General features: G+C 41.0%; 1 protein-coding gene and 1 long non-coding RNA gene across 4 annotated transcripts in view; one reads left to right on the forward strand and one right to left on the reverse strand.

Annotated features, from left to right (window-relative positions):
- LOC111979026 (far upstream element-binding protein 3) overlaps window positions 1-22,881 on the reverse strand; it is a 58,069-nt gene extending 35,188 nt beyond the window's left edge. For all 3 annotated transcript variants that reach the window (XM_024009309.3, XM_024009308.2, XM_024009310.3), the window contains exons 1-7: window positions 22,277-22,881; window positions 17,835-17,919; window positions 9,942-9,975; window positions 8,749-8,798; window positions 7,361-7,432; window positions 7,041-7,098; window positions 6,449-6,611 (exon numbers count right to left, since the gene is read on the reverse strand). In XM_024009309.3, the coding sequence (XP_023865077.1) occupies window positions 6,449-6,611; window positions 7,041-7,098; window positions 7,361-7,432; window positions 8,749-8,798; window positions 9,942-9,975; window positions 17,835-17,919; window positions 22,277-22,378 (564 nt within the window). In that variant the 5' untranslated portion in view covers window positions 22,379-22,881. The remainder of the gene's footprint in view (window positions 1-6,448; window positions 6,612-7,040; window positions 7,099-7,360; window positions 7,433-8,748; window positions 8,799-9,941; window positions 9,976-17,834; window positions 17,920-22,276) is intronic.
- Window positions 22,882-23,259: 378 nt separating this feature from the next.
- On the forward strand, window positions 23,260-24,417 carry LOC111979410 (uncharacterized). The gene is made up of 2 exons (XR_002879330.2): window positions 23,260-23,589; window positions 23,855-24,417. It is a non-coding gene; the product is annotated as an uncharacterized lncRNA (long non-coding RNA).
- Window positions 24,418-26,026: the final 1,609 nt, after the last annotated feature.

Here is a 26,026-nt window from a genome sequence, read left to right on the forward strand (position 1 = left end):
TTACATGTCATCTATGCATCTAAATAGCAAATGGAGGGCGCTTTTCCCATGGTTCATTTTCATGCCAGCCAGGTAGGCTATACTCCTGTTGTAAAGACAAGCATTGTGCTTAATATTAGGAAAGTTGAGAAATAACCATAGTAGGCCTAGCCTATAGAAAGTTGATGGGATCCTACTCTTTTTAAGAGGCCATCACTCTGTTTTCTGACGCAATTGCATAGCCTATAGAAATATTGCGCAACATGAGCTCATGAAGTGCTTGATTCGATTTTCGATTACATTTGCATTGCCATCAGAGTGGTTAGAGGGACAATAGAGTGCTGAGTACCAGGTAGTTATCAAGTTTGGTAAGCTAGTAATGACCATCAGCAGCATCAGCGCTGGGAGAAGCCTAATTACCATGACTAAACGGTCGTGTGGAATTTGACTGTCTTCATAACTCGTGACCGCCGGTGTGGTGTAATACGGTCACTGCAACAGCCCTACAACTGACGCAGAGTGACGTTAAGTAGGGTGCGTACGGAGAAACAACAATCCTGTGCCAGGACAACAACCTCTCCCTCAAAGTGATCAAGACAAAGGAGATTATTGTGGACTACAGGAAAAAGAGGACCGAGCACACCCCCATTCTGCCCTGGCCTCTGACCGCAAGGCACTACAGAGGGTAGTGCGAACGACCCAGTACATCACTGATGCCAAGCTTCCTGCCATCCAGGACCTCTATACCAGGCAGTGTCAGAGGAAGGCCCTAAAAATTGTCAAAGACCCCAGCCAACCTAGTCATAGACTGATCTCTCTGCTACCGCACAGCAAGTGGTACCGGAGCGCCAAGTCTAGGTCCAAGAGGCTTCTAAACAGTCGTGGCCAAAATATTTCGGAGAATGACACAAATATTAATTTCCACAAAGTTTGCTGCTTCAGTGTCTTTATATATTGTCAGGTGTTACTATGGAATACTGACATATAATTACAAGCATTTCATACGTGTCAAAGGCTTTAATTGACAATTACATGAAATGGATGCAAAGAATGAATATTTGCAGTGTTAAGACCTTTGCAATCCGCCCTGGCATGCTGTCATTTAACTTCTGGGCCACATCCTGACTGATGGCAGCCCATTCTTGCATAATCAATGCTTGGACTTTGTCAGAATTTGTGGGTTTTTGTTTGTCCACCCGCCTCTTGAGGAAAATTGCCCCACAAGTTCTCAATGGATTAAAACTTCTTGTCAATACGGGGGCGCTGTTTTCACTTTGGAAAAAATCATGCCCAAATTAAACTGCCTCGTACTCTATCTAGATCGTACAATATGCATATTATTATTACTATTGGATAGAAAACACTCAAGTTTCTAAAACTGTTTGAATTATATCTGTGAGTAAAACAGAACTCATTTGGCAGCAAACTTCCATACAGGAAGTGAAAAATCTGAAAACGAGGCTCTGTTTCAGGGCCTGCCTATTCAACTGGCTTTTATTTATCGATATGCATGCACTTCATACGCCTTCCACTAAATGTCAACAGGCAGTGGAAGGTGGAATGGGTGTCTAGCTTGATCTGAGGCAAAACAAGAGCTTTTGGAGTGACAGGTCCGGAATTTTCTTTGTCTTCGAAGGCGCGCGGGGGAGCTCGTCATTGTCTTCTGAAAAGCGTTCGGTTTACACGGCGAATATCTCCGGCTCTGATTTATTTGATACATATGATAATAACATCATAAAGTAGGTTTTTTCAACCGAGTTTTATCAGTTTATTCAACGTTTATTGGGACTTTTGGAGTTTTCCGTTCTTTGCGTCAAGAGAGGATGGGAATGTTAGCAACCTTGGCTAGCATTGTGGCGCGAATTCGACAGAAGAAATGGACATTCTAAAACCAAACAACGATTTATTCTGGACCAAGGACTCCTTGTACAACATTCTGATGGAAGCTCAGCAAAAGTAAGAAAAACATTTATGATGTTATTTCGTATTTCTGTGTAAAATGTTGACTCCTATTCTCCGCCGTTTTGGTGAGCGCTGTCTCACAATAACGCAAGCTGTATGTTTTGGTAAAGTTATTTTAAAAATCTAACACAGCGGTTGCATTAAGAACCAGTGTATCTTTCATTTGCCATACAACAAGTATTTTTATGTAAAGTTTATGATCTTATGTTCTTTGGTCAGATTAGGTGAGGGTCCAAAATATCTCCGGAGATCCTGGTGAATCGATGCTACGTATTCACAATGTATAACCAGGATTTGTAGCTATAAATATGCACATTTTCGAACAAAACATAATTGTATTGTATAACATGATGTTATAAGACTGTCATCTGATGAATTTGTTCAAGGTTGTGATTCATTTTATATCTTTTGCTGGTTTTTGCGAAAGCTACCTTTGCGGTGAATAAATGCGTTTGTGTGTTTGGCTATTGTGGTAAGCTAATATAATTCTGTATTGTGTTTGCTGTAAAACATTTTTAAAAAATCGGAAATATTGGCTGGATTCACAAGATGTTATCTTTCATTTGAGTATTTATGTATTTCACGTTGCTCTCTGTAATTATTCTGGCTGCTTTGGTGCTATTTTTGATGGTGGCTTCAATGTAAACTATGATTTATACCTCAAATATGCACATTTTCGAACAAAACATAAATGTATTGTATAAACATGTTATAAGACTGTCATCTGATGAAGTTTTTCTTTGGTTAGTGACTAATTTAATCTATTTTGTCAGTTTTGTGAAAGCTACCTATGCGGTGGAAACATGGTGAAAATATGCGGTTGTGTGTTTGGCTATTGTGGTTAGCTAATAGAAATCACATAGTGTTTTCCGCTGTACAACATTTTTAAAAAATCGGAAATGATGGCTGGATTCACAAGATGTTTATCTTTCATTTGCTGTATTGGACTTGTGGTTTCATGAAAATTATATTATATGATATGCCTGTCCCGTTAGGCTAGGCTATGCTAGTCAGCTTTTTGAGAGGAAGGATCCCGGATCCGGGAGGGTGATGAAGTAGAGGTTAAAATCTGGGGAGTTTCCTGGCCATGGACCCAAAATATTGATGTTTTTGTTCCCCGAGCCACTTAGATATCACTTTTGCCTTATGGCAAGGTGCTCCATCATGCTGGAAAAGGCATTGTTCGTCACCAAACTGTTCCTGGATGGTTGGGAGAAGTTGCTCTCGGAGGATGTGTTGGTACCATTTTTTATTCATGGCTGTGTTCTTAGGCAAAATTGTGAGTGAGCCCAGTCCCTTGGCTGAGAAGCAACCCCACACATGAATGGTCTCCGGATACTTTACTGTTGGCATGACACATGACTGATGGTAGCGCTCACCTTGTCTTCTCCCAGGACAAGCTTTTTTCCCAGATGCCCCAAACAATCGGAAAGGGGATTCCTCTGAGAAAATAACTTTACCCCAGTCCTCAGCATTCCAATCCCTGTACCTTTTGCATAATATCAGCCTGTCCCTGATGTTTTCCTGGAGAAGTGGCTTCTTTGCTGCCATTCTTGACACCAGGCCATCCTCCAAAAGTCTTTGCCTCACTGTGCGTGCATATGCACTCACACCTGCCTGCTGCCATTCCTGAGCAAGCTCTGTACTGGTGGTGCTCTGTACTGGTGGTGCCCCGATCCCGCAGCTGAATCAACTTTAGGAGACTTTCTTGGGCGCCCTGAAGCATTCTTCACAACAATTGAACCGCTCTCCTTGAAGTTCGTGATGATTCGATAAATGGTTGATTTAGGTACAATCTTACTGGCAGCAATATCCTTGCCCGTGAAGCCCTTTTTGTGCAAAGCAATGATGACGGCACGTGTTTCCTTGCAGGTAAACCATGGTTGTCAGAGGAAGAACAATGATTCCAAGCACCACCCTCCTTTTGAAGCTTCCAGTCTGGTATTCRAACTCAATCAGCATGACAGTGACAGTGGAAATGTTTTTGGGGGATTCAGTTAATTTGCATGGCAAAGAGGGACTTTGCAATTAATTGCAATACACCTGATCACTCTTCATCACATTCTGGAGTATATGCAAATTGCCATCATAAAAACTGATGCAGCAGACTCTGTGAAAATGTATATTTGTGTCATTCTCAAAACTTTTGGCCACGACTGTACACCTGTTGTATTCGGCGCACGTGACTAATAACATTTGATTTGATTATTTCGTTTTCATGCTAGTGAGGGCCGAGAATCCACTCTCACATAGGTAAGTGGTTGCAAAGGGTGTCTTAACAGCGCGATTTGCCAAGGCAGGATACTCTTAGACAGCCCTATCCAGAAATTTGTCAGAGGCTTCTGATTAAATTCAATTTTCATTGATATCGGTAAGTGGACTGGAGGCAGGACATGAAAGGGATAACAAATCCAGTTGTTGTGTCGTCCATTTTGGGAAAGTACCTGCATAACTGCGCACCCAGCTCACTCAAGTGCTTCACTATATCACATTCAACATTGTTCGTAAGCTTGAGTTCATTTGCACACAAAAAATCCTACCATTGTGGAAAGACCTGGGTGTTGTTCTTGTTAATGCAGACAGAGAAAAGCTCAAACTTCTTAAATCATAGCCTCAATTTTATTCAGCATTTTGAATATACTTGCAGAGTCCCTGTAATCCTAGATTCAGACCATTCAGGCAAGAAAAAACATCGCCCAGATAGGCCAGTCGTGTGAGAAACTCGTCATCATGCAAGCAGTCAGTCAAGTGAAAATTATGGTCAGAAAACTAAGCGCGTCTCTCAATTTAAAAAAAAACGTGTCCCTTGATATCCAGCATATGTATATATCTGTATATTGTAAAAGCGTTACATGGTTGCTGACCATATCATTTCATAATGCAGAAAATAGACGAGAGTTCAGGGGCCTTGCTTTAACAAAGTTAACCATTTTCACTGTACTGTCCAAAATGTCTTTCAATCTGTCAGGCATTCCCTTGGCAGCAAGAGCCACTCAGTGCATGCTGCAGTGTACCCAAGTGGCGTCGGGAGCAACTGCTTGCACGCGCATTACCACTCCACTATGTCTCTATGTCATGGCTTTTGCACAACCTTCAATGCTATGTCATAATTCCGTAAAAATTCTGGCAAATTAGTTCGCAATGAGCCAGGCGGCCCAAACTGTTGCATATACCCTGACTCTGCGTGCAATGAACGCAAGAGAAGTGACACAATTTCACCTGGTTAATATTGCCTGCTAACCTGGATTTCTTTTAGCTAAATATGCAGGTTTAAAAATATATATTTCTGTGTATTGATTTTAAGAAAGGCATTGATGTTTATGGTTAGGTACATGTTGGAGCAACGACAGTCCTTTTTCACGAATGCGCACTGCATCGATTATATGCAACGCAGGACACGCTAGATAAACTAGTAATATCATCAACCATGTGTAGTTATAACTAGTGATTATGATTGATTGATTGTTTTTTATAAGATAAGTTTAATGCTAGCTAGCAACTTACCTTGGCTTCTTACTGCATTCGTAACAGGCGGGCTCCTCGTGAGGCAGGTGGTTAGAGCGTTGGACTAGTTAACCGTAAGGTTGCAAGATTGAATCCCTGTGCTGACAAGGTAAAAACCCACCGTTCCTAGGCCGTCATTGAAAATAAGAATGTGTTCTTAACTGACTTGCCTAGTTAAATAAAGGTGTAAAAATCGGCGTACAAAATTACCGATTTCCGATTGTTATGAAAACTTGAAATCGGCCCTAATTAAATCGGCCATTCCGATTAATCTGTCGACCTCTAGTCCAATACTTTAAAAATATCCTCTCCTGTTGTCCTGATTTCCAGTGGTTTGCAGAAGAGGATGTCTTCCTTAATTGACCCCCCATAAACGTAACGGACATATACCAGGAGCTGCGTCTGTTGACTCATCCAGCTGTAACGCATAGAACTCACTGGCTTGTATGTAAAGCAGAAATTGTTTCAAAACATCTTCTGCCATGTCACTGATGCGTCGTGAAACAGTGCAGGTGTAGTACTATTGGTAGTTGCAGTACTACCAGTACTAGAGCTGGTATATGTCTCTATGGACGTGGGCCGTACCTTTTTTTTTTTTACCATTTATCAATTTTCAAGCAAACTGAATGAGCAGCAGCTACGTTTGGCTACATACGGACCGTTAGTGGGATTCCCACGAGAGAGTAACGGTTCATGTGATTGGATGTTAATTATTTGACCAGGCTACCTCTATTTGATATTGAATCTTTATTTCGCTGAATACTAGATAGTTGAATTTTATTTTTGGCAGTGAAACAAGGCTACTCAGGGGAGAAAAAAACCTCACCCAAATGTATAGCCCCGTTGGAAAATCTAAATTAACTGTTAGAAAATGTGAACCGCATTTGAATTTGGTGTACCCCCGACGGCATTGCGTATCCCAGTTTGGGAATAGCCAGGCTAGAGGGAGTATAGCCACAGAGATCCTATTAAAATTGTCATTTTTTTCTCTTGGAAGACATACCTGCAGTTGCTTAATGGTGTCCCCTCCCCTTCCAATGACCAGGCCCACTTTGCTGGCTGGGATGAGCATCTCCTGGACTGAGCTGTTGCTCTCAGCCTCGCTGTGGAACCCGGGGCCGTTCCGACAGCGTTCCACTATCTGACCAAGCATTCTCTTGGCCTGCCTGGTGGAGTGCAAATGGTTACATATCAATGAATTATAGATGATGGAATGTATTATCGCTGAAACCAATGAAATATTGTCCTGATTGCCTACAATGACTGTCCTACAGTGTCTCAAAACTTTATCTGAGTGGTCCACAATGTGGTTTTTAAAACTGTATTATGCATTGTCGAAACTGTAATATTGTGGAGTGACCGTTAAAATATATATGTTTTTACCTAATTCCAACAGGGTTACAGTTGATACTGTGAGCATCTATAGACCGTAAATAAGGGGACTTCCCACATAATATGGGGTCATTAAATGCAATAGGGTTCACTCAAGACGGAAACATATTGTTATTTTCAAAATGACAAAGRATGTCCACGGTACTTTACTGCTACTGAGTTTATAGAATAACACGTTCAACCGTCTCAATATAGAAACTCACTCAATGCTCTCAGGGGTTCCAGTGAGGGAGCAGGCTCTGTCCATCATACCTCCACTCTCTACCATGACAAACAGACATTACAGTCAGCATCATGTATAGAACAGCTGGCATACAGTTAAAGGAGTCACGTTTTCAAGATAGATCCCCTTCAGTATTGAGCAAAAACAGTCATGATAATCCATTTTGGCATAGCTGACGACGCTCACACTATATGTTGCTGAGATATTCAATTAAAAGCAATCTGATATTGGTTATTATATCATGTGAAGGTTGGACGTGTGTGTAGTCAGTCATTATGGGACATATTGATAGCTGCTTACCAGATGCAATTTGAATCTTACACCCGGACTCCAGCTGGATTCTTGTAATTTGTTCTCCTCCTCTGCCTATGACTAAAATAAATGGGAGGAGAGGGAAATAAAAGTGGAATGAGAGAGGAGAAAATAGTTCAGGTAATGTGTCAGACAAAATAAATACCAGGGCTGACCCCGGTAAGTCGACTGGTTGATTGTTTGGTCGATAGAATATTGTTAAACCATCAGCCTATTTGTCGAGCAGTCGCAAATAGATTGGTTTCTTTCATGGCACATGACACCAGTCTGATTTGCGCCTGGCTTAGTGGACTAATCCATTGAGGAGGCCGCGGGGAGATGCCACAGTCCAAGAAGGGGAGTGTGGCTAAGATGCACAAGCCACGCCTCTCTCCAGAATGAGCTCTCTCCTGCCATTTCATTCACATTCATTGTGAGAAATGTTTGCCTTTGATTGTTAGTGTATCAATTCCTCATTACATATCACCAGTAGTAGCCTACATGTTCCATTAATTCCCATACTTCCTTATCTACTGCGTTATTTGGTTAGGGTCATTTCTGTTAAGGCATTCAATATATTGTTACCGTTGTTTACCGTTCTGATTTTCACAGAGTAGACACCTTGTTTGCAGAGCTCACAACCTATGCTACTCTCGCGAGAAAGGAGTTGAAGTTTATTTTATTCCGTTTACGAGTTGTCAATTTATTCTTTGTCTTTTGTTTGGAGCGCTGAGTAAGGACACGCACCTGATTATGCATTTAGAAGTAGGCCTAGCTACCTAACCTGTGACCTGTGTGCAAATGTAGGTCTATAAATGTGCCCATTATTGGGATGTCTAATAGTATTTCTGATTGTATAAAAGCTGCAATGTGTAACTTTTTGGGCGGCATGACCAAATTCATATAGAAATGTGTGTTATAGATCTGTCATTCTCATTGCAAGCAAGTCTAAGAAACAGTCGATCTGTTTTATGTGCGCTATTTCTATGTTTCCAGGTCTTAACTTTCATTTTGTCATCTWTTACTTTAGGTTTTGTACACCAGCTTCAAACAGCTGAAAATACAATATAAATGTTTTATTTTCTTTCTTCGGGTAACCTATCTTGATCTCAGGCTCCCTCAAATAATTTGCGTGTCCTCCAAAATTAATCAAACAGTGTGCTTAAAGCATAACAAACTCAGTACATTTAGTTGATTTTATTACAACACAGGCACGCAGTGCGTCTACACATTTTAACATTGCCACCAATCGATTGGTCAAAAGACCACGACTCTCGGTCTGACATTTTTTTCCATCAGGGACCACAAATACATCCTTTAACATAATTCAAAAATAAAGCATACAAGGACAAAAACATCCCAAACCACATAGCATACCTCCCATAACATGTACTTACTGAATCCAACCATTCTATCAGGCACTTTAAAGTCTTCTGTCATGACAGCCCTAAATGACAAAAGGGTGGGGTGAAAAGAGACAAAATATATCAAATAAAAAAGCCAGCAGATGTCAAATTATTACATTCCATCACTCCATTCAACAATATGAACACCGACCAAAAATATAAATGCAACATGTAAAGTGCTGGTCCCATGTTTCGTTAAATAAAAAATGCCAGAAATGTTCCATACGCACAAAAAACGTATTTCTCTAAAATGTGCACAAATTTGCTTACCTCCCTGTTAATGAACATTTCTCCTTTGCCAAAATAATCCATCCACCTGACAGGTGTGGCATATCTAGATTCTGATTAAACATCACGGTCATTACACAGGTGCACCTTGTGCTGGGGACAATAAAAGGCCACTAAAATGTGCAGTTGTCACACAACAAAATGCCACAGATGTCAAGTTGAGGGAGCGTGCAATTGGCATGCTGACTGAAGGAATGTCCTCCAGAGTTGTTGCCAGATAATTTTATGTTAATTTCTCTACCATAAGCCGCCTCCAACATAGTTTTATAGAATTTGGCACTGCATCCAACCGGCCTCAACCACAGACTACGTGTATGGCGTCATGTGGGCGAGCGGTTTGCTGATGTCAACGATGTGAACAGAGTGCCCCATGGTGGCGGTGGGGTTATGGCATGTGCTGGCATAAGCTCTGGACAACGAACACAATTGCATTTTATTGATGGCAATTTGAATACACAAAAATACCGTGACGAGATCCTGAGGCCCATTTCTTTWTAAGGTATCTGTGACTAACATATGCATATCTGTATTCCCAGTCATGTGAAATCCATAGATTAGGTCCTGATTAATTTATTTCAATTGACTGATTTCCTCATATGAACTGTAAATCTGTAAAATCTTTGAAATTGTTGCATGTTGCGTTTATATTTTTGTTCAGTATCTGTAATACTTAGACTTTACTATATTTTCAAACAAAACAGTGATGCTGAGCACAAAACATTATCTGGTGTCAGTACTTCAGTGCTATCTCGCTGGGGATCCAATGTTATGTCTTTGAGTTGGATAGTAAGCTAAAATGAAGTGGCGGAGGGGGAATCATCGCACAGATTTCTCAATCAATACCTATATACAGTCTGTCAATACAGCGGGTATAATGGTGCTGGCTACAGGCTTACCTTTGRTGTACCATGGCTCCCAGCTGGTTACCTACTGTGAGGGAAACAGACAAGAGCCARCCAGGGATGGGACCAGAGCCAGATGGAGATGCAGTGGAGAGAGAAAAAGATTAGACGTATTAACTTTATCCCCCTTTTTTACTGCCTGCACCCATGCCAAAGAGCCCAATTGCAGGAGTTATGGGGCAGAGGGTGAATATTATGAGATGGATCCGTCAATATTTTTTTAATATCAGACACACAACTGGATGGCGTAGTAAAGTGTGTGCGCCCCGCACCACCCAACTAGGAGATGAGCATATGACAGGTATAAAGTTGGGTATGCTAGCTAAGCTAACCCCCTCCCAGTTAATAGCATATTAGACATGCCTCCCCCTGGCCAGACCCCAAAGCTAGGAGATGAAGCTTGGGACGGCACCGAGTCCAGCTATTCCTTCACCATTAACAAACCAGAGACAATAACAGGCTACAACAGGCCGAAAACAACTGACGGAGAAGCCGAGTGGGCTCTTCTGAAATGCAGCCTATCATGTAACAGCCCAGATGATTAAAGGATACACTACCCCACTACTTTTTATGATGACTATTAGCCAAAGTAAAACATAAAAATAGTCTCGATAGTCTAATTGAAATGCCCATTAGTTGAATGAAACCAATGGTAAAAATATAGCTGCAAGCAGCAATGAACAGGGTTCGCAGGACGACAGAAAGGACACAAGATCAGATGGATAACAAAGCAAGCACTATCATGTAGGAACTATCTTCCTTATTTKCAATCAGTAAAGTTTAGTCTAGTGCTGTAGGTTGATTATCTTTGAATGCAGCGGGGTAATCWTTCTTAAAGGGATACTTTGGGACTTTGTTAATGAGGCCCTTTACCTACTTCCCCAGAGTCAGATGACCTTTCGTATGTCTCTCTGTGTCCAGTATAAAGGAAGGTAGAGGTAGTTTCGCATGCCAACACTAATTAGAGTTAGCGCAAATGCTAGTTAGCAACTTCCATAAAACTGCATGCAGAGACATAAAAATAGTATCCACGGGTTACTCTGACTGTGGGGAAGCAGATAAAGGGCCTCATTGCCAAAATCYCAAAGTATCCCTTAACGTGTTYACTTAATGTATTGAGTTTATATACCAGTTTCSCAAGTGGCACAGCGGTCTAAGGMACTGCATCTCAATTCYAGAGGCGTCACTACAGACCCTGGTTCRATTCCAGGCTGTATCACAACCRGACGTGATTGGGAGTCCCAYAGAGCAGCGCCGTCAATGTAAATAAGAATTTGTTCTTAACTGACTTCTAGTTAAATAAAACTTTAAAAAGTTGATAGGCCAGAGTGAAGTGAATTTAAAGTGATTTATTAAAAATGGACACATTAATCTGATTTGTCTGTACCATGGGCCTACATATCTAATTTGGTGTTATTTGGAAACATTTTTAAGATAGATTTTCTTCTATCCTGAAGGACCTTATGGGCCAGTGAGGCAAATGTGTTCCGCATGAGGAAAAACACTTCCATACAAAGTTCCAGGTCTCTAGGTCAAATGGGGCGACGGATATGAGGATTTAAGTGAGGATTTGGCCGGGATAGGCCGTCATTGTAAATAAGAATTTGTTCTTCACTGACTTGCCTAGTTAAATAAGGGTTAAATAAAACAATTTMAAAAGTTGATAGGTCAATGTGGAGTGAATTTAAAGTAGTTTATTAAATGGACACATKMATCTGATTTGTCAGTAACTCWRMCAYCTTTTGACCAATCCCTTAGCTTTTCTCAAACTAAATTAAGACATATACCTACATTCCATTTATATCTATTGTTCATGAGAAGATGTGAAGTATTTTTWGCATATGTGCTAATATGCCTCTACTGGTATAGCGTGGCCATCTTTAAACGCATAAACTTTTGTTTCTCAAACTCTTTAGGGGCTGTTGTGATGAGTCCAAAGACCAATTTCGGAGTGAATTTGACTTTTAGTCCATGAGAAGATTTTTTATGATTATTTGAAGCATTAGTGTAACATAGTCAAAAAAGTGAATTGTTAACAGTTTTCTTATTTAAGATATAAATGCAAAATTTAACATTGTTCATCATGGTATTGTCTTTGATAGCCCTAAAAAGTTCCAAGTTGATAGGCCATTGTGGAGAGGATTTACAAAGGTTTTAAATGGACATGTAAAATCAKATTCCCTGATTTATCAATAACTCATCCATCTCTTAACCAATCCCTTAGCTTTTCTCAGATTAAGTAAAGAGCGTTACCATGGGCCTACATAACGAATTTTGTGTTAATAAAAACATTTCCAAGATAGAAGAAAATCTATCCTGACGGACCTTATGGGTTAGTGAGGCAAATGTGTTCCGCATGAGGAAAAACACCTACATACAAAGATTCCAAGTCTCTAGGTCAAACTGGGCGACGGATGAGGGTTTAAGTGAGACTGCTTATAACAGCAAGTTACTCAAGGCCTGTAGTTTTTGTGCCATTTTTATTTTACCAATCTATGCTTGAGTTATTTGACCATGTACAGGAAAAAAACTAAATAAGATTTCAGATAATAACAATAGGTATTAGCTTCGTTTAAGCGTGATGAGACAAAATTATTCCGCTGCTCTGTTGTTCCCTACATACTTTAGTCAGACTGCCATCATTGAAGTCGTTTGTGGTGATGAAGGGCATTGTACAAAACAAAGTCATCAGCGATTGGATCGTCTCTAACCAATCAAAGTACCAAAGCCAATGATGAATTTTCAAACCGCTGTGTGTTTGCTCTGGGCCAACCCWTCGGTTTTGGACCAATCAGATGGTCCCAAATGTGTATGCATTCGGTGAAGGGTAAGGGAGGTACTCCAGACTCATTGCAGAGAAGAAACTAAAGTACATGGGCGTGGCGGGTAGCCAGGCAAAGCATCGTTGTGAATCTCTAATAATAAAACGGCAATTTACATTTACGTCATTTAGCAGACATTCTTATCCAGAGCGACTTACAGTAGTAGTGAGTGCATACATTTTTATACTAGTCCCCCGTGGGAATCGAACCCACAACCGTGGCGCTGCAAGTGCCATGCTCTACCAACTGAGCTACACAGGACTACAGTAACATCTAACTCTGAATTTACAAACAGACAATCTGACAACGTTCTGAATTTACGAATAACCCAGAGCACACTGACACACTGGAGGCAATTTATGAACGCACCCTTAGCTAGTTGTCAATCAAATGTATTTGGCATTGATCATTTGGGCGGGCGGGCAGGCAAGATCCCATTCAGATTTCAAAATGTGGGTTGGGTCAAGCATGCATAGGCAGGCAAGCTGCAATAGCATGAGCTGGCTACTATTCCCCATCATTTATCAGTACAATTTTGACGACCAACTAGCTGAAAAGGCATGAGGGTTTATCTAATGTTAACTCGTATTTTAGCTATTCTAGCTCTGGCTAGCATTAGTTTCTGATCTTGTTGTTGATGAGCATTACTGAGGGAGCGATAGCCTACCTTTTCCTAGTTGTTTCGTCAATAGGGCTGTAAAGTTCCCAAATGTAAGAGGACTCCCGTGGTATTWAAAAATTTGCAGAAGTCCGTTAAGGTGTATTTTGTGGCTTTTGGCAAATGCGTACGAATGATCTAAAGTTGCGCTATTGCTACTGCCTGTAAACACAGAGTGCAGTTCAAAGTGAATGATTGCAGGCCTGTGTGGCAATGGATTATTTGCATAAAGGCCAACTGCAGCATTGATGGGCTGCATAGACTCTGGTCCTTGACAAGAGATCTTTTTATTAGGTTTTGTTTACTGCCGTGTCTATTGATTGCCCAAACGCACGGCCGCTTTCCCGATCTATATTGCTTCCCAAACATTGAAAGAATTTATAAAAACGTGAAAATGACCGTATATAAGTGCTCGCTTGTCTGAAAACGTTTTAAAAAAAGTGATATTCTTCCTGGGGGTGTATATGAACAGATTTTAAAATTATTTCATGTTGCTAAAACACTTGTCAGTTCGACTTTAAGTCTACCTTTTTTTCTGTCAGTTCGACTTTAAGTCTACCTTTTTAGCTTGGCTATTTAATACAGCTGAGAATTGCCAAGGACAATATGATATCATCACAATACTTAGGTTCCGATATGATATGTATTGCGATTCTCACAATTCTATTTGTTTTGCGATTCGATACTGCGATGTTGAGAATTGATGTTCTAAACATATTGTTCACTATATGTCTGCTGCAGAGAGAGAATGAGAAAACAAGTTTTGATCAGTCAGGGAAATAAGTGCTGAAAACATGTTGGCTCACTATTTAAAAAGAAAATAGAGAACAAGCTACAGGATGAAAGGTTTTACAGTTGCAAAAATAATATTATATATACATACAGTTGAAGTCAGGAGTTTACATACACTTAGGTTGGAGTCATTAAAACTCGTTTTTCAACCACTCCACAAATTTCTTGTTAACAAACTATAGTTTTGGCAAGTCGGTTAGAACATCTACTTTGTGCATGACACAAGTAATTTTTCCAACAAATGTTTACAGACAGATTATTTCGCTGTACCACAATTCCAGTGGGTCAGAAGTTTACATTCACTAAGTTGACTGTGCCTTTTAAACAGCTTGGAAAATTCCAGAAAATTATGTCATGGCTTTGGAAGCTTCTGATCGGCTAATTGACATCATTTGAGTCAATTGGAAGTGTACCTGTGGATGGATTTCAAGGCCTTCCTTCAAACTCAGTGCCTCTTTGCTTGACATCATGGGAAAATCTAAAGAAATCCGCCAAGACCCCAGAAAAAGAACTGTAGACCTCCACAAGTCTGGGAGCAATTTCCAAATGCCTGAAGGTACCACGTTCATCTGTACAAACAATAGTATGCAAGTATAAACACCACGGAACCACGCAGCCGTCATACAGCTCAGGAAGGAGACGAGTTCTGTCTCCTAGAGATGAACGTACTTTGGTGCGAAAAGTGCAAATCAATCCCAGAACAACAGCAAATGACCCTGTGAAGATGCTGGAGGAAACAGGTACAAAAGTATCTATATCTACAGTAAAACGAGTCCAATATCGACATAACCTGAAAGGCTGCTCAGCAAGGAAGAAGCCACTGCTCCAAAACCTGCCATAAAAAAGCCAGACTACAGTTTGCAACTGCACATGGGGACAAAGATCGTACTTTTTTGGGAAATGTCCTCTGGTCTGATGAAACAAAAATAGAACCGTTTGGCCATAATGACCAACGTTATGTTTGGAAGAAAAAGGGGGATGCTTGTAAGCTGAAGAACACCATCCCAACCGTGAAGCACAGGGGTGGCAGCATCATGTTGTGGGGGTGCTTTGCTGCAAGAGGGACTGGTGCACTTCACAAAATAGATGGCATCATGAGGGAGGAAAATTGTGTGGATATATTGAAGCAACTTCTCAAGACAGCCAGGAGAGCCAAGTCAAGGTATTGGAGTGGCCATCACAAAGCCCTGACCTCAATCCCATTGAACATTTGTGGGCAGAACTGAAAAAGCTTGTGCGAGCAAGGAGGCCTACAAACATGACTCCTGTCAGGAGGAATGGTCCAAAATTCACCCAACTTATTGTGGGAAGCTTGCAGAAGGCTACCMGAAACATTTGACCCTAGTTAAACAATTTAAAGGCAATGCTACCAAATACTAATTGAGTGTATGTAAACTTCTGACCCACTGGGAATGTGATGAAAGAAATAAAAGCTGAAATAAATCCTCTCTATTATTCTAACATTTCACAGTCTTAAAATAAAGTGAACGTAACTGACCTAAGACAGGGAATTTTTTTATAAGATTAAATGTCAGGAATTGTGAAAAACTGAGTTTTTAAATGTATTTGGCTAAGATGTATGTAAACTTCTGACTTCAACTGTACATATATATATACAGTTGAAGTTGGAAGTTTACATACACCTTGTGATTTGGTCACACCTAATGTTTTTGCTATCTTTCTCATGGGTTTGTTTTGAGTTTGCAGCCTAATGATGGCTCCCTTCAATGGCAGCTCTTTGGACTTCATATTGAGGGTTAAATGCAACAGATTCCAAATGCCACACTTAATCAACTCGAGACCTTTTATCTGCATACTTGTAAATTACCTAATGAGGGGATAACACACACCTGGCCATGGAACAGCTGAGCAGCCAATTGTCCAATTACTTTTGGTCCCTTAGAAAGGGGACCACATGTAAAAAGTGCTGTAATTCCTACACAGTCCACCCGATTTGGATGTAAATACCAACAAATTATTCATAATTTAATTTCAACTCCAATATGCTGTGGTAGACAGCTAAAATAATAATTTGGTCAATGTCCAAATATTTATGGACATGACTGCATATTTCAGATAATTCAAAGTATCCACCCTTTGCCTTGACAGCTCTGCACACACTTGGCACTCTCTCAACCAGGTTCATGAGGAATGATTTTCCAACAGCCTTGAAGGAGTTCCCACATATGCTGAGYACTTGTTGGCAGCTTTTCCTTCACTCTGTGGTCTAACTCATCCCAAACCATCTCAATTGGGTTGAGGTCAGGTGATTGTGGAGGCCAGGTCTTCTGATGCAGCACTCCATAACTCTCCTTCTTGGTCAAATAGCCCTTACACAGCCTGGAGGTGTGTTTTGGGTCATTGTCCCGTTGAAAAACAATGATAGTCCCACTAAGTGCAAACCAGATGGGATGGCATATCGCTGCAGAATGCCGTGGTAGCCATGCTGGTTAAGTGTGCCTTGAATTCTAAATAAATCACAGACAGTGTCACCAGCAAAGCACCCCCACATTTCCTCCTCCATGCTTCACGGTGGGAACCACACATGCGGAGATCATCCGTTCACCTAATCTGCGTCTCACAAAGACATGGCGATTGGAACCAAAAATCTCAAATTTGGACTCATCAGACCAAAAGACAGATTCCCACCGGTCTAATGTCCATTGCTCGTGTTTCTTGGCCCAAGCAAGTCTATTCTTCTTATTGGTGGTCTTTAGTAGTTGTTTATTTGCAGTAATTCGACCATGAAGGCCTGATTCTCCTCTGAACAGTTGATGATGATATGTGTCTGTTACTTGAACTCTGTGAAGCATTTATTTGGGCTAAAATTTCTGAGGCTGGTAACTCTAATGAACTTATCCTCTGCAGCAGAGGTAAGTCTGGGTCTTCTTTCCCTGTGGCAGTCACCATGAGAGCAAGTTTCATCATAGCACTTGAGCTTATTTGAGCTGTTCTTCCCATAATATAACTTGGTATTTTACCAGACAGCCCGATCGTCTGTATACCAGCCCTACCTTGTCACAACAACTGATCGGCTCAAACGCAATAAGGAAATAAATTCCACAAATTAACTTAAGGCGCACCTGTTAATTGAAATGCATTCCAGGTGAGTATCTCATGAAGCTATTTGAGAGAATTCCAAGTGTGCAAAGCTGTCATCAAGGCAAAGGGTGGCTACTTTGAAGAATCTCAAATATATTTTGATTTGTAAAACACTTTATTGGTTATTACATGATTCCATATAAGTTATTTCATAGTTTTGATGGCTTCACTGTTATTCTGCAATGTAGAAAATAGTCAAAAATAAAGAAAAACCCTGGAATGAGAAGGTGCGTCCAAATTATTGACTGGCACTGTACGTTGAAACAGAAATCAAAATACTAAAGTAGAACAAAAACATTTTAAACTGAGATAAACCTTAACACTTGAACATGAACATTTCTGTTCCAAAATATTGAAAGCTTTTACTATTGGCTTTTATGATGTGTTTAGAAAATTGTTACGATAACCTACAAAACGTTCATGAACTCGTTTGGAGGTAAGAAGATTAAAACATTGTGAAAACCATAGGAAACTATCCCTTTAAATCGTCGGTGGGAGAGAAATGGAGGTTACCTCCGTCTTCCACCGAACGCTTCTGGCCCCCATAGCCATACATGGAGGGGTCTACAATCTGCTCATTCCCCATCTTTGCTGCCATCTGAAAGGTGAGGAAAATAATAGTTACTTAACAGATTTTCTATACAACAGTTCATCCATTCATTGTATCCATTGTTGCATCACACGTAAATGGCTAATTGGATTACATTTTCCCAAATTGATAGTGCTATGACCACATTACATTTTAGTCACATACGGGCGCAATTAGGGTTAAATGGATACTTCAGGATTTTGGMAATGTACCTTTATCTACTTCCCCCAGAGTCAGATGAACTCGTGGATATCATTTTTACGACTCCGTGTCTAGTATGAAGGAAGTTAGAGGTAGTTTCGCGATCGAACGCAAACTAGTAGATATCAGTCATTGCTCTAATGCTAGTTAGCATTTGTTCTTGAAACTCCCTCTAATTTTTCTTACTGGACACGTTTTATTTTTTACTTTCGACCAATCGATTATATAAATACACCATGACAGCGCAATACACAAGGGGTGGAACAGTGGCAAAGGTACCCACAGGACAAACAGAATAATATTAGTCTGAGGAGAGATTAAATAGCATTAATACAACAAAAATAATTCTAAACACACCTTTAGTTTACAAAGTTAAACAGATGTATTTTTTCTTCATAATAAGCAGGAGTAATATTCTTAGATCAGAATGACAGCAGACTGTACTTCTATCCATGTCACTAAAGACTAACAGAAACAAAAGACAAATTTAACTAGAATGGCTTATCTTTTTTTTAATCAAATAAACTATATGCACTGGGCTTGTCTGATGCTTTAAGCGCACTGTTTGATGAAATAATAGAAGCACAAGCATTTCGCTACACTCGCATTAACATCTGCTAACCATGTGTATGTGACCAATATATATATATTTTAAATAATTAAGACAAGTGACTAGCGGGAGTCCAACTCAACTTATTTGATTGTGCTGGGCTCGGCTCAGACTTGCTGCACTGGGTTTTAAAAAATGACAGCGAGTGACTAAACTAGCAACCATTGTCTCGCGCTCCTCCCTGCTGCAGCGACCATCACAGAACATCAACAGTGTTTATTGAGCTGTCCGTGTTGCTGAAGCTGCAACATAATTACAGCCATTTCCGACTTTAAAGTTCTGTTACTGAAATCCCTCATTTGTTTAGGAAAAGCATTCCCGATTCCCCCAACCCTTGCTCCGTTTACGTGACCCATGCGCACATGAACAGGGCATGACCTATAGCATATCATAATCACGTCTCACATCAATAAATTGGTTATAACAAACAGATGTCTCAAGTTGAGGGAGCGTGCAATTGGTATGMTGACAGCAGGAATGTCCAACAGAGCTGTGCCAGAGAATTGAATGTTCATTTCTCTACCATAAGCCGTCACCAACATTGTTATAGAGAATTTGGCAGTACGTCCAATCGGCCGGCCTCACAACCACAGACCATGTGTAATCACGCCAGCCCAGGACCTTCACATGCAGCGTCTCTTTTGTGGGGAAAAACTAATTATGATTGGCTGGGCCTGGTTCCCCAGTGGGTGGGCTTGGCTCCTAAGTGTGTGTGTGTGTGGGGGGGGGGTCTACGCCCTCCCAGCCGACCCAAGGCTGCGCCCCTGCCCAGTCATGTGAAATCCATAGATATGGGTATGATTTATTTATTTCAATTGACTGACTTTCTATGAACTGTAACTCGGGTAAAATCTTTGAAGTTGTTGCATGTTGTGTTCATAATTTTGTTCAGTATAATTTGACCGTTTAGAACAATGTAAACACTAAATAAATAAGCGTACCAGAGAGTCTGTTGTAACTTTTTTGTTAAGCCTTTATTACAGCAAAGACTCAAAGCAGTTGCATTCATTCTTGAATGCAATTTCAAAAATATAATGGTTTATTTATTGCAGGCCAGTCAAATTCATCCACACCGATCTTGACAAACCATTTCTGTATGGACCTCGCTTTGTGCACATGGGCATTGTCATGTTGAAACATGAAAGGGCTTCATACATCTGTTACCTCAAAGTTACCAAAAAMGTCATTGTATACTGTAGGTAGCTTCCCTTCAACTGGAACTAAGGGGCCTAACCCGAACCATGAAAAACAGCCCCAGACCATTCATTATTCCTCCTCCACCAAACTTTACAGTTGGCAATATGCATTCGGGCAGGTAGCGTTCTCCTGGCATCCGCCAAACCCAGATTCATCCGTCGGACTGCCAGATGGTGAAGAGTGATTTATCACTCCAGAGAACGCGTTTCCACTGCTCCGGAATACAATGGCGGTGGGCATTACGCCACTCCAGCCGATGCTTGGCATTGGCCATGTAGTGTAGCAACATGGTCTAGGAAAAGGCGCCAACTGAACAGCGCACTGATGTGTTTCAGAACCGTGAACAGCGACCACTATTCAACGCAGGAGAAAGTGCATTTGATATGAAATAATATAATTGTTATTAGCGATGCACCATTGTTTTTAGGTAAAATAACCATTAACAACTTCAGCAGCACATGTCTTAAAGTGATGGACTGTGCCATCCCCACAACATATTAATCAACGCAGACAGGTGCCAATCAGACAGGTGTCTTAGAAGAAACAAAAATGGTAGATATAAAAATGATATCCACGACTTCTCCTGACTCTAGGGAAGTAGATCATGGGTCTCGTTGACAAAATCCCCAAATATGCCTGTAAGTGCCTTTGCTCAAAGGCACAACGACAGATTTTTCACCTAGTTGGCTTGGGGGATTCAAAACAGCGACCCTTTGGTTACTGGTCTTATGCTCTTAACCGCTAGGCTACCTGCCGCCCCACACGTAGGTCCCCACCTGTAGGTCAAAAGCACCATGAGAGCTAGGGCCACCATCTGCTGAATAACAACAATACCAGTGGTCTAAACCAGTGGTAACCAAATTTTATTTTTTACATGACTACAAAAAATATTAACCCAATAAAAACTATTTGTAGGAACGAGTTTTGTGCAGTAGGCCGAATACATTGTCACAGCATATTACCTGACAATATTGTTCTTCTCTGACCATATTACATTTCTGAAATCAAGCTTTGATTAAAAAAACACATCAGTTGGTGTAGCACGTGCGAGGCACAGCTGAGCATACATTTTTATTATTAGCTTTTTTATTTTACTGGACTGATGTTACCAGCTTCTGATGGTCATGGTGCTTTCAAGACAACTGGGAACTCCGAWTTTTTTWTTTTTTTWTTTTTTAGATCAAATCATAACTTCAGGTCGGAAAGTCAGAGCTCTAGAAATATGCCTGATTTTCCGAGTTGGATGACCGTTAAAAACAGTTTTTCCCAGTTGGATCTAGTTCCCTCCCTGAACTTTGAGATGCCTATGTATGCCAATGCAGTTCTACCATTCTCCTTCCAAATAAATTCTTGTCAACTCTTGAGATGACTTTGAATCTTTCAGGGGCCAAGTTATCACCTCTCCATGAGTTTTGGGGCTAAAGAGCTAGTTGTTCAGCATTCTGTCAAACAACGTAATAGATGGGTCAATCAATCAAAACTAAATGTATATTTTGCATGAGGGAGCACTGTAATAACGGATTTGGCGAGATAGGCTGTCATTGTAAATAATTATTTGTTCTTAACTGACTTGCCTAGTTAAATAAAGGTTAAATGTTTTTTTATTCGTAACCTTTATGTAGCACAAACAATAGCCACGTTAGTTATAGTAGCTAGCTAGTAAAAATATGTTTTGCTCGTCCCGAAAGACACCTTTGTTTTATAAGGTAAAACATAACATAGTACTTTATTAACCTACTCCCCAATCGGGTTCCTAACTAGACACCACCCGCCGCCAAAGTGTATATCTGGTGCTTGCCAGTTACATAATGGAGCTACAAACTTTGACACAGTCTCAACAGGGGCGGGAGGGGCAATTGGATCAATGTTGTCTACCTACAACTGGGAAACAAAACGGATATCTGTTTAAAAACGAGTGGGTAGGTTTGGAACCTTTGACCACTTGTCACAGATTGTTATGGGTTTCAACCCCAGAACTTCAGTGACTGAACAACAGGTTGCATGTGGACACGTGTAGAAAACGTAGCTAGCTAGTTAGCTACCTAGCTGGATTAACGAAGTCACTTGAAGACTTTAACACGGTTAACTACATAAAAACATTATTTCCTGTCGTGCCCTGTTGTATCCAAAATGTACAAGCACGAGTATGCATTGCGAACTCGAAACTATTGTGGTTGTCAACTAGCTTAGCATGCTAGTTAGCCGGCTAGGTAACATTAGCTGACTAGCTAGTGTGTTTTTCCATGAGCGCATAGCACAAACTGGTGATGGGCGAGTTAAAATAAAAGTGTTTTCGTCGTTTAAAAGGCTTAGTTCAAAATCAATCGATTTCTTTGCGRGTGTTTATACTGTTATTACCTGTCGAGCCCGATGTAAAGCGTCGGCGAAGCCGTCAGCTTTCATTCCGGGCTGAGCCACGGAGGCCTGTCCCTGCACCAACTCCGCCATCATCATCATCATCCCCAGACTTCTCAGCTGTTGTTTGTACAATCCGCTTCCGCGTTCAGTCACGTGGAAAAGCACTGCACTGCAAKGTTGTTACCACAGCCACAAAGTCAAAAGGCTATATTAAAAGACAGTACAGTATGAAGATAGTCTAAAACTGCTTCTCCAATAGAAATCCCAGATTACACTTGTAGGCGATGTCATGGCGCGACCTTGGGTAGGAAAATGTACGCGCAGAAACACGTAATGGGGTCTAACGTTTGTCTCACGCCGAATTGCGCATGTGCAGGCAGTCAAACCAGTAACGCCTTTGATATAGTTATTTTATACAAAAACACGTCACTTTCACGAGGTTGTAGAAATAACATGTTCAACTACTGAAGMCATTGGCTCGAATCTAGGTTGTGCCTTTAGAATGAGAAAATTAACAACTAAGGAAGAATGTTTCACTTCTCTAACCCCAAACAACGGCTTGGTCTGACTTGCAAAGCTTTCCAGAAAGCCTCGAACCAGATATTTCACCTGTTGTATAAACGTGAAGCATCCAGTTGGCGTWTCCACTCACTACCAAATATGGTGATGAGCGGAAGCCCAGTGGCCGGCAATGGGAGAAGGTGGATTTTGGCAGATATTCTGCAAATGTTCTCATCGATAAAACATTTGATCTCCATTCAGTTCTCTATTTCCAAAACTATAATCTGTAACAGCCAGAGTGGACTGAAGTTTGTAGATGGTGTTGTTTAGAAGGAGTACAAGAGCGAAATGAGACATTGCACACGTGTGCTTCACAGAGTAGGCGTTCCCTAATTGAAATATGCAAATATTAGCTAGAACGCGCCAATAGGATCTTCCTAGCTCGTTCTTGTCTCTGCCCACCTCTTCKCTTCTTCTGCCCACTATGATTAATTTGCTCCCATTGGAAAGTAAAGATGACTGCCGTTTTATGATCCCATAACCTATTGTGTATGTTTTTTTTGCGTTATTTTCAACTTATTTTGTACATAATGTTTTTGCCACTGTATCTTATGACCGAAAAGAGCTTCTTGATATCAGGGCAGCGATTACTCACCCCGTACTGGAGGATTTTTTCTTCTTCAACACTTCGAATGGGAAGGATTTACTCCAGACACACGACAAGGCCCTCATCCCCGTCATTCGCAGGAGGAAAAGACAGAGGTATCGTGGACGACGGTCCGGGTGCCCTGTAAGGATCCGTYGCTGAGAGGGTAATCTACCTTTACCATCGGTCCTATTAGCCAACTTACAATCAATCAATAATAAAATMGACAAACTACGAGCACATACTGTATATATCCTACCAATGTGACATTAAAAACAATAATATATTAGGGCTGGGCAATATGATATACGATATATACGATAATACGATATATACCGTGTGACGATAGAAAAACGTCTATCATTTCATATTATGCTGTATCGTTTATTTCGTTGTGTGGCAAATTACACTCTCTTCTGCAATATTTTTAGTCAATTGGACGACGCTTTGCGTTCGTGTGGAAGGAAATGTGCAACACAATCAAACATGAGGAGAGTGAACGTGACACAAAGCACGGAGACACGGAGCTCGTACCTAAAAGAGGGGCTACTTCGGTCGCATGGACGTGGGTATGAAAAGTCTGACAYGGACCAGAAAACCRTCCTCTGCAAAATATGCCGCAGRCCGGTCCGACAACAGGCTCTAACACCACTAACCTCTTTTACCACCTACGCAAGAATCATGTGAAACAGTACGGAGTCTACGGATGAGACCCCAAAAAGTACAGCCGAGTGCTCAAAACAAACCCCCGACTCAGACGTTGCAAGAGGCTWTTGCCAGCGGCACACCATATGGCAAAGAATCACGAAGATGGAAGGAGATATCTGCTGCTGTTACAACTTACATCTGCAAAGACATGGCCCCAATTTACACTGTCGAGAAATGGGGGTTTTGTGAGTTGGTGCTAACACTCGACCCAAGGCACCAAATGCAAATTGATATGTGACATTTATTAATGCCAAAATAACATGCAAAACAGGCAAGCCCCCCCCCCCCCAAAAAAAACAAATAAATATAAATGTATTTTAGGCCTACATTTATTTTGTTTGCAACTTTATTTGAAGTGTTTTCTAATTACCTTTTAAGATTTTATACGTMATTTTAAAAATGTTTGTCACATGCTTAATTGAACATTTGCACTAAGGTTCTAAATAAAAGGAGAAATAATAAAATATGAGTAAGTACCTTTTATTTGTTGAGTATAATTCCAAATGTAATAAGAAATAGGCCTTTACATGTGGTCATTTTATATAAACTATTTATTCGTTGAATTTACAGAAAATRTGCTATATCGTGATATGTATTGTTATCGGGATATGAAATGACCTATATGGGGATATGAGATTTTGGCCATATCGCCGAGCCCTATAATATATCAAATCAAATCAAAGTTTATTTGTCACGTGCGGTGAATACAACAGGTAGACCTTACAGTGAAATGCTTACTTACAGGCTCTAACCAATAGTGCAAAAAAGATATTAGGTGAACAAAKAAATAAAACAACAGTAAAAAGACWGGCTATATACAGTAGCGAGGCTATAGAAGTAGCRAGGCTACATACAGACACCGGTTAGTCAGGCTAATTGAGGTAGTATGTACATGTAGATATGGTTAAAGTGACTATGCATATATGATGAACAGAGAATAGCAGTAGCGTAAAAGAGGGGTTGGTGGGTGGCGGGACACAATGCCTATAGCCCAGTTAGCCAATGTGCGGGAGCACTGGTTGGTCGGCCCAATTGAGGTAGTATGTACATGAATGTATAGTTAAAGTGACTATGCATATATGATAAACAGAGAGTAGCAGCAGCGTAAAAAGAGGGGTTGGGGGGGGCACACAATGCAAATAGTCCGGGCAGCCATTTGATTACCTGTTCAGGAGTCTTATGGCTTAGGGGTAAAAACTGTTGAGAAGCCTTTTTGTCCTATACTTGGCACTCCGGTACTGCTTGCCATGCGGTAGTAGAGAGAACAGTCTACGGCTGGGGTGGTTGGGGTCTTTAACAATTTTTAGGGCCTTCCTCTGAYACCACCTGGTGTAGAGGTCCTGGATGGCAGGCAGCTTAGCACCAGTGATGTACTKGGCCGTACGCACTACCCTCTGTAGTGTCTTGCGGTCAGAGGCCGAGCAATTGCCGTACCAGGCAGTGATGCAACCAGTCAGGATGCTCTCGATGTTGCAGCTGTAGAACCTTTTGAGGATCTCAGGACCCATGCCAAATCTTTTTAGTTTCCTGTGGGTGAATATGCTTTGTCGTGCCCTCATTCACGACTGTTTTGGTGTGTTTGGACAATTCTAGTTTGTTGTTGATGTGGACACCAAGGAACTTGAAGCTCTCACCTGCTCCACTACAGCCCCATGATGAGAATGGGGGCGTGCTCGGTCCTCCTTTTCCTGTGTCCACAATAATCTCCTTAGTCTTGGATAGGTTGAATTCTGGCACCACCCGGCCAGGTCTCTGCTACCTCCCTAGGCTGTCTCGTTATGTCGGTGATCAGGCCTACCACTGTTGTGATTAATGATGGTGTTGGAGTCAGCCTGGCCATGCGTCGTGGTTGAACTGGGAGTACAGGAGGGGACTGAGCACGCACCCCTGGGGAG

The sequence above is a fragment of the Salvelinus sp. IW2-2015 genome, linkage group LG19 (assembly GCF_002910315.2).
Source record: "Salvelinus sp. IW2-2015 linkage group LG19, ASM291031v2, whole genome shotgun sequence".
In the NCBI taxonomy this organism is placed as follows: Eukaryota; Metazoa; Chordata; class Actinopteri; order Salmoniformes; family Salmonidae; genus Salvelinus; species Salvelinus sp. IW2-2015.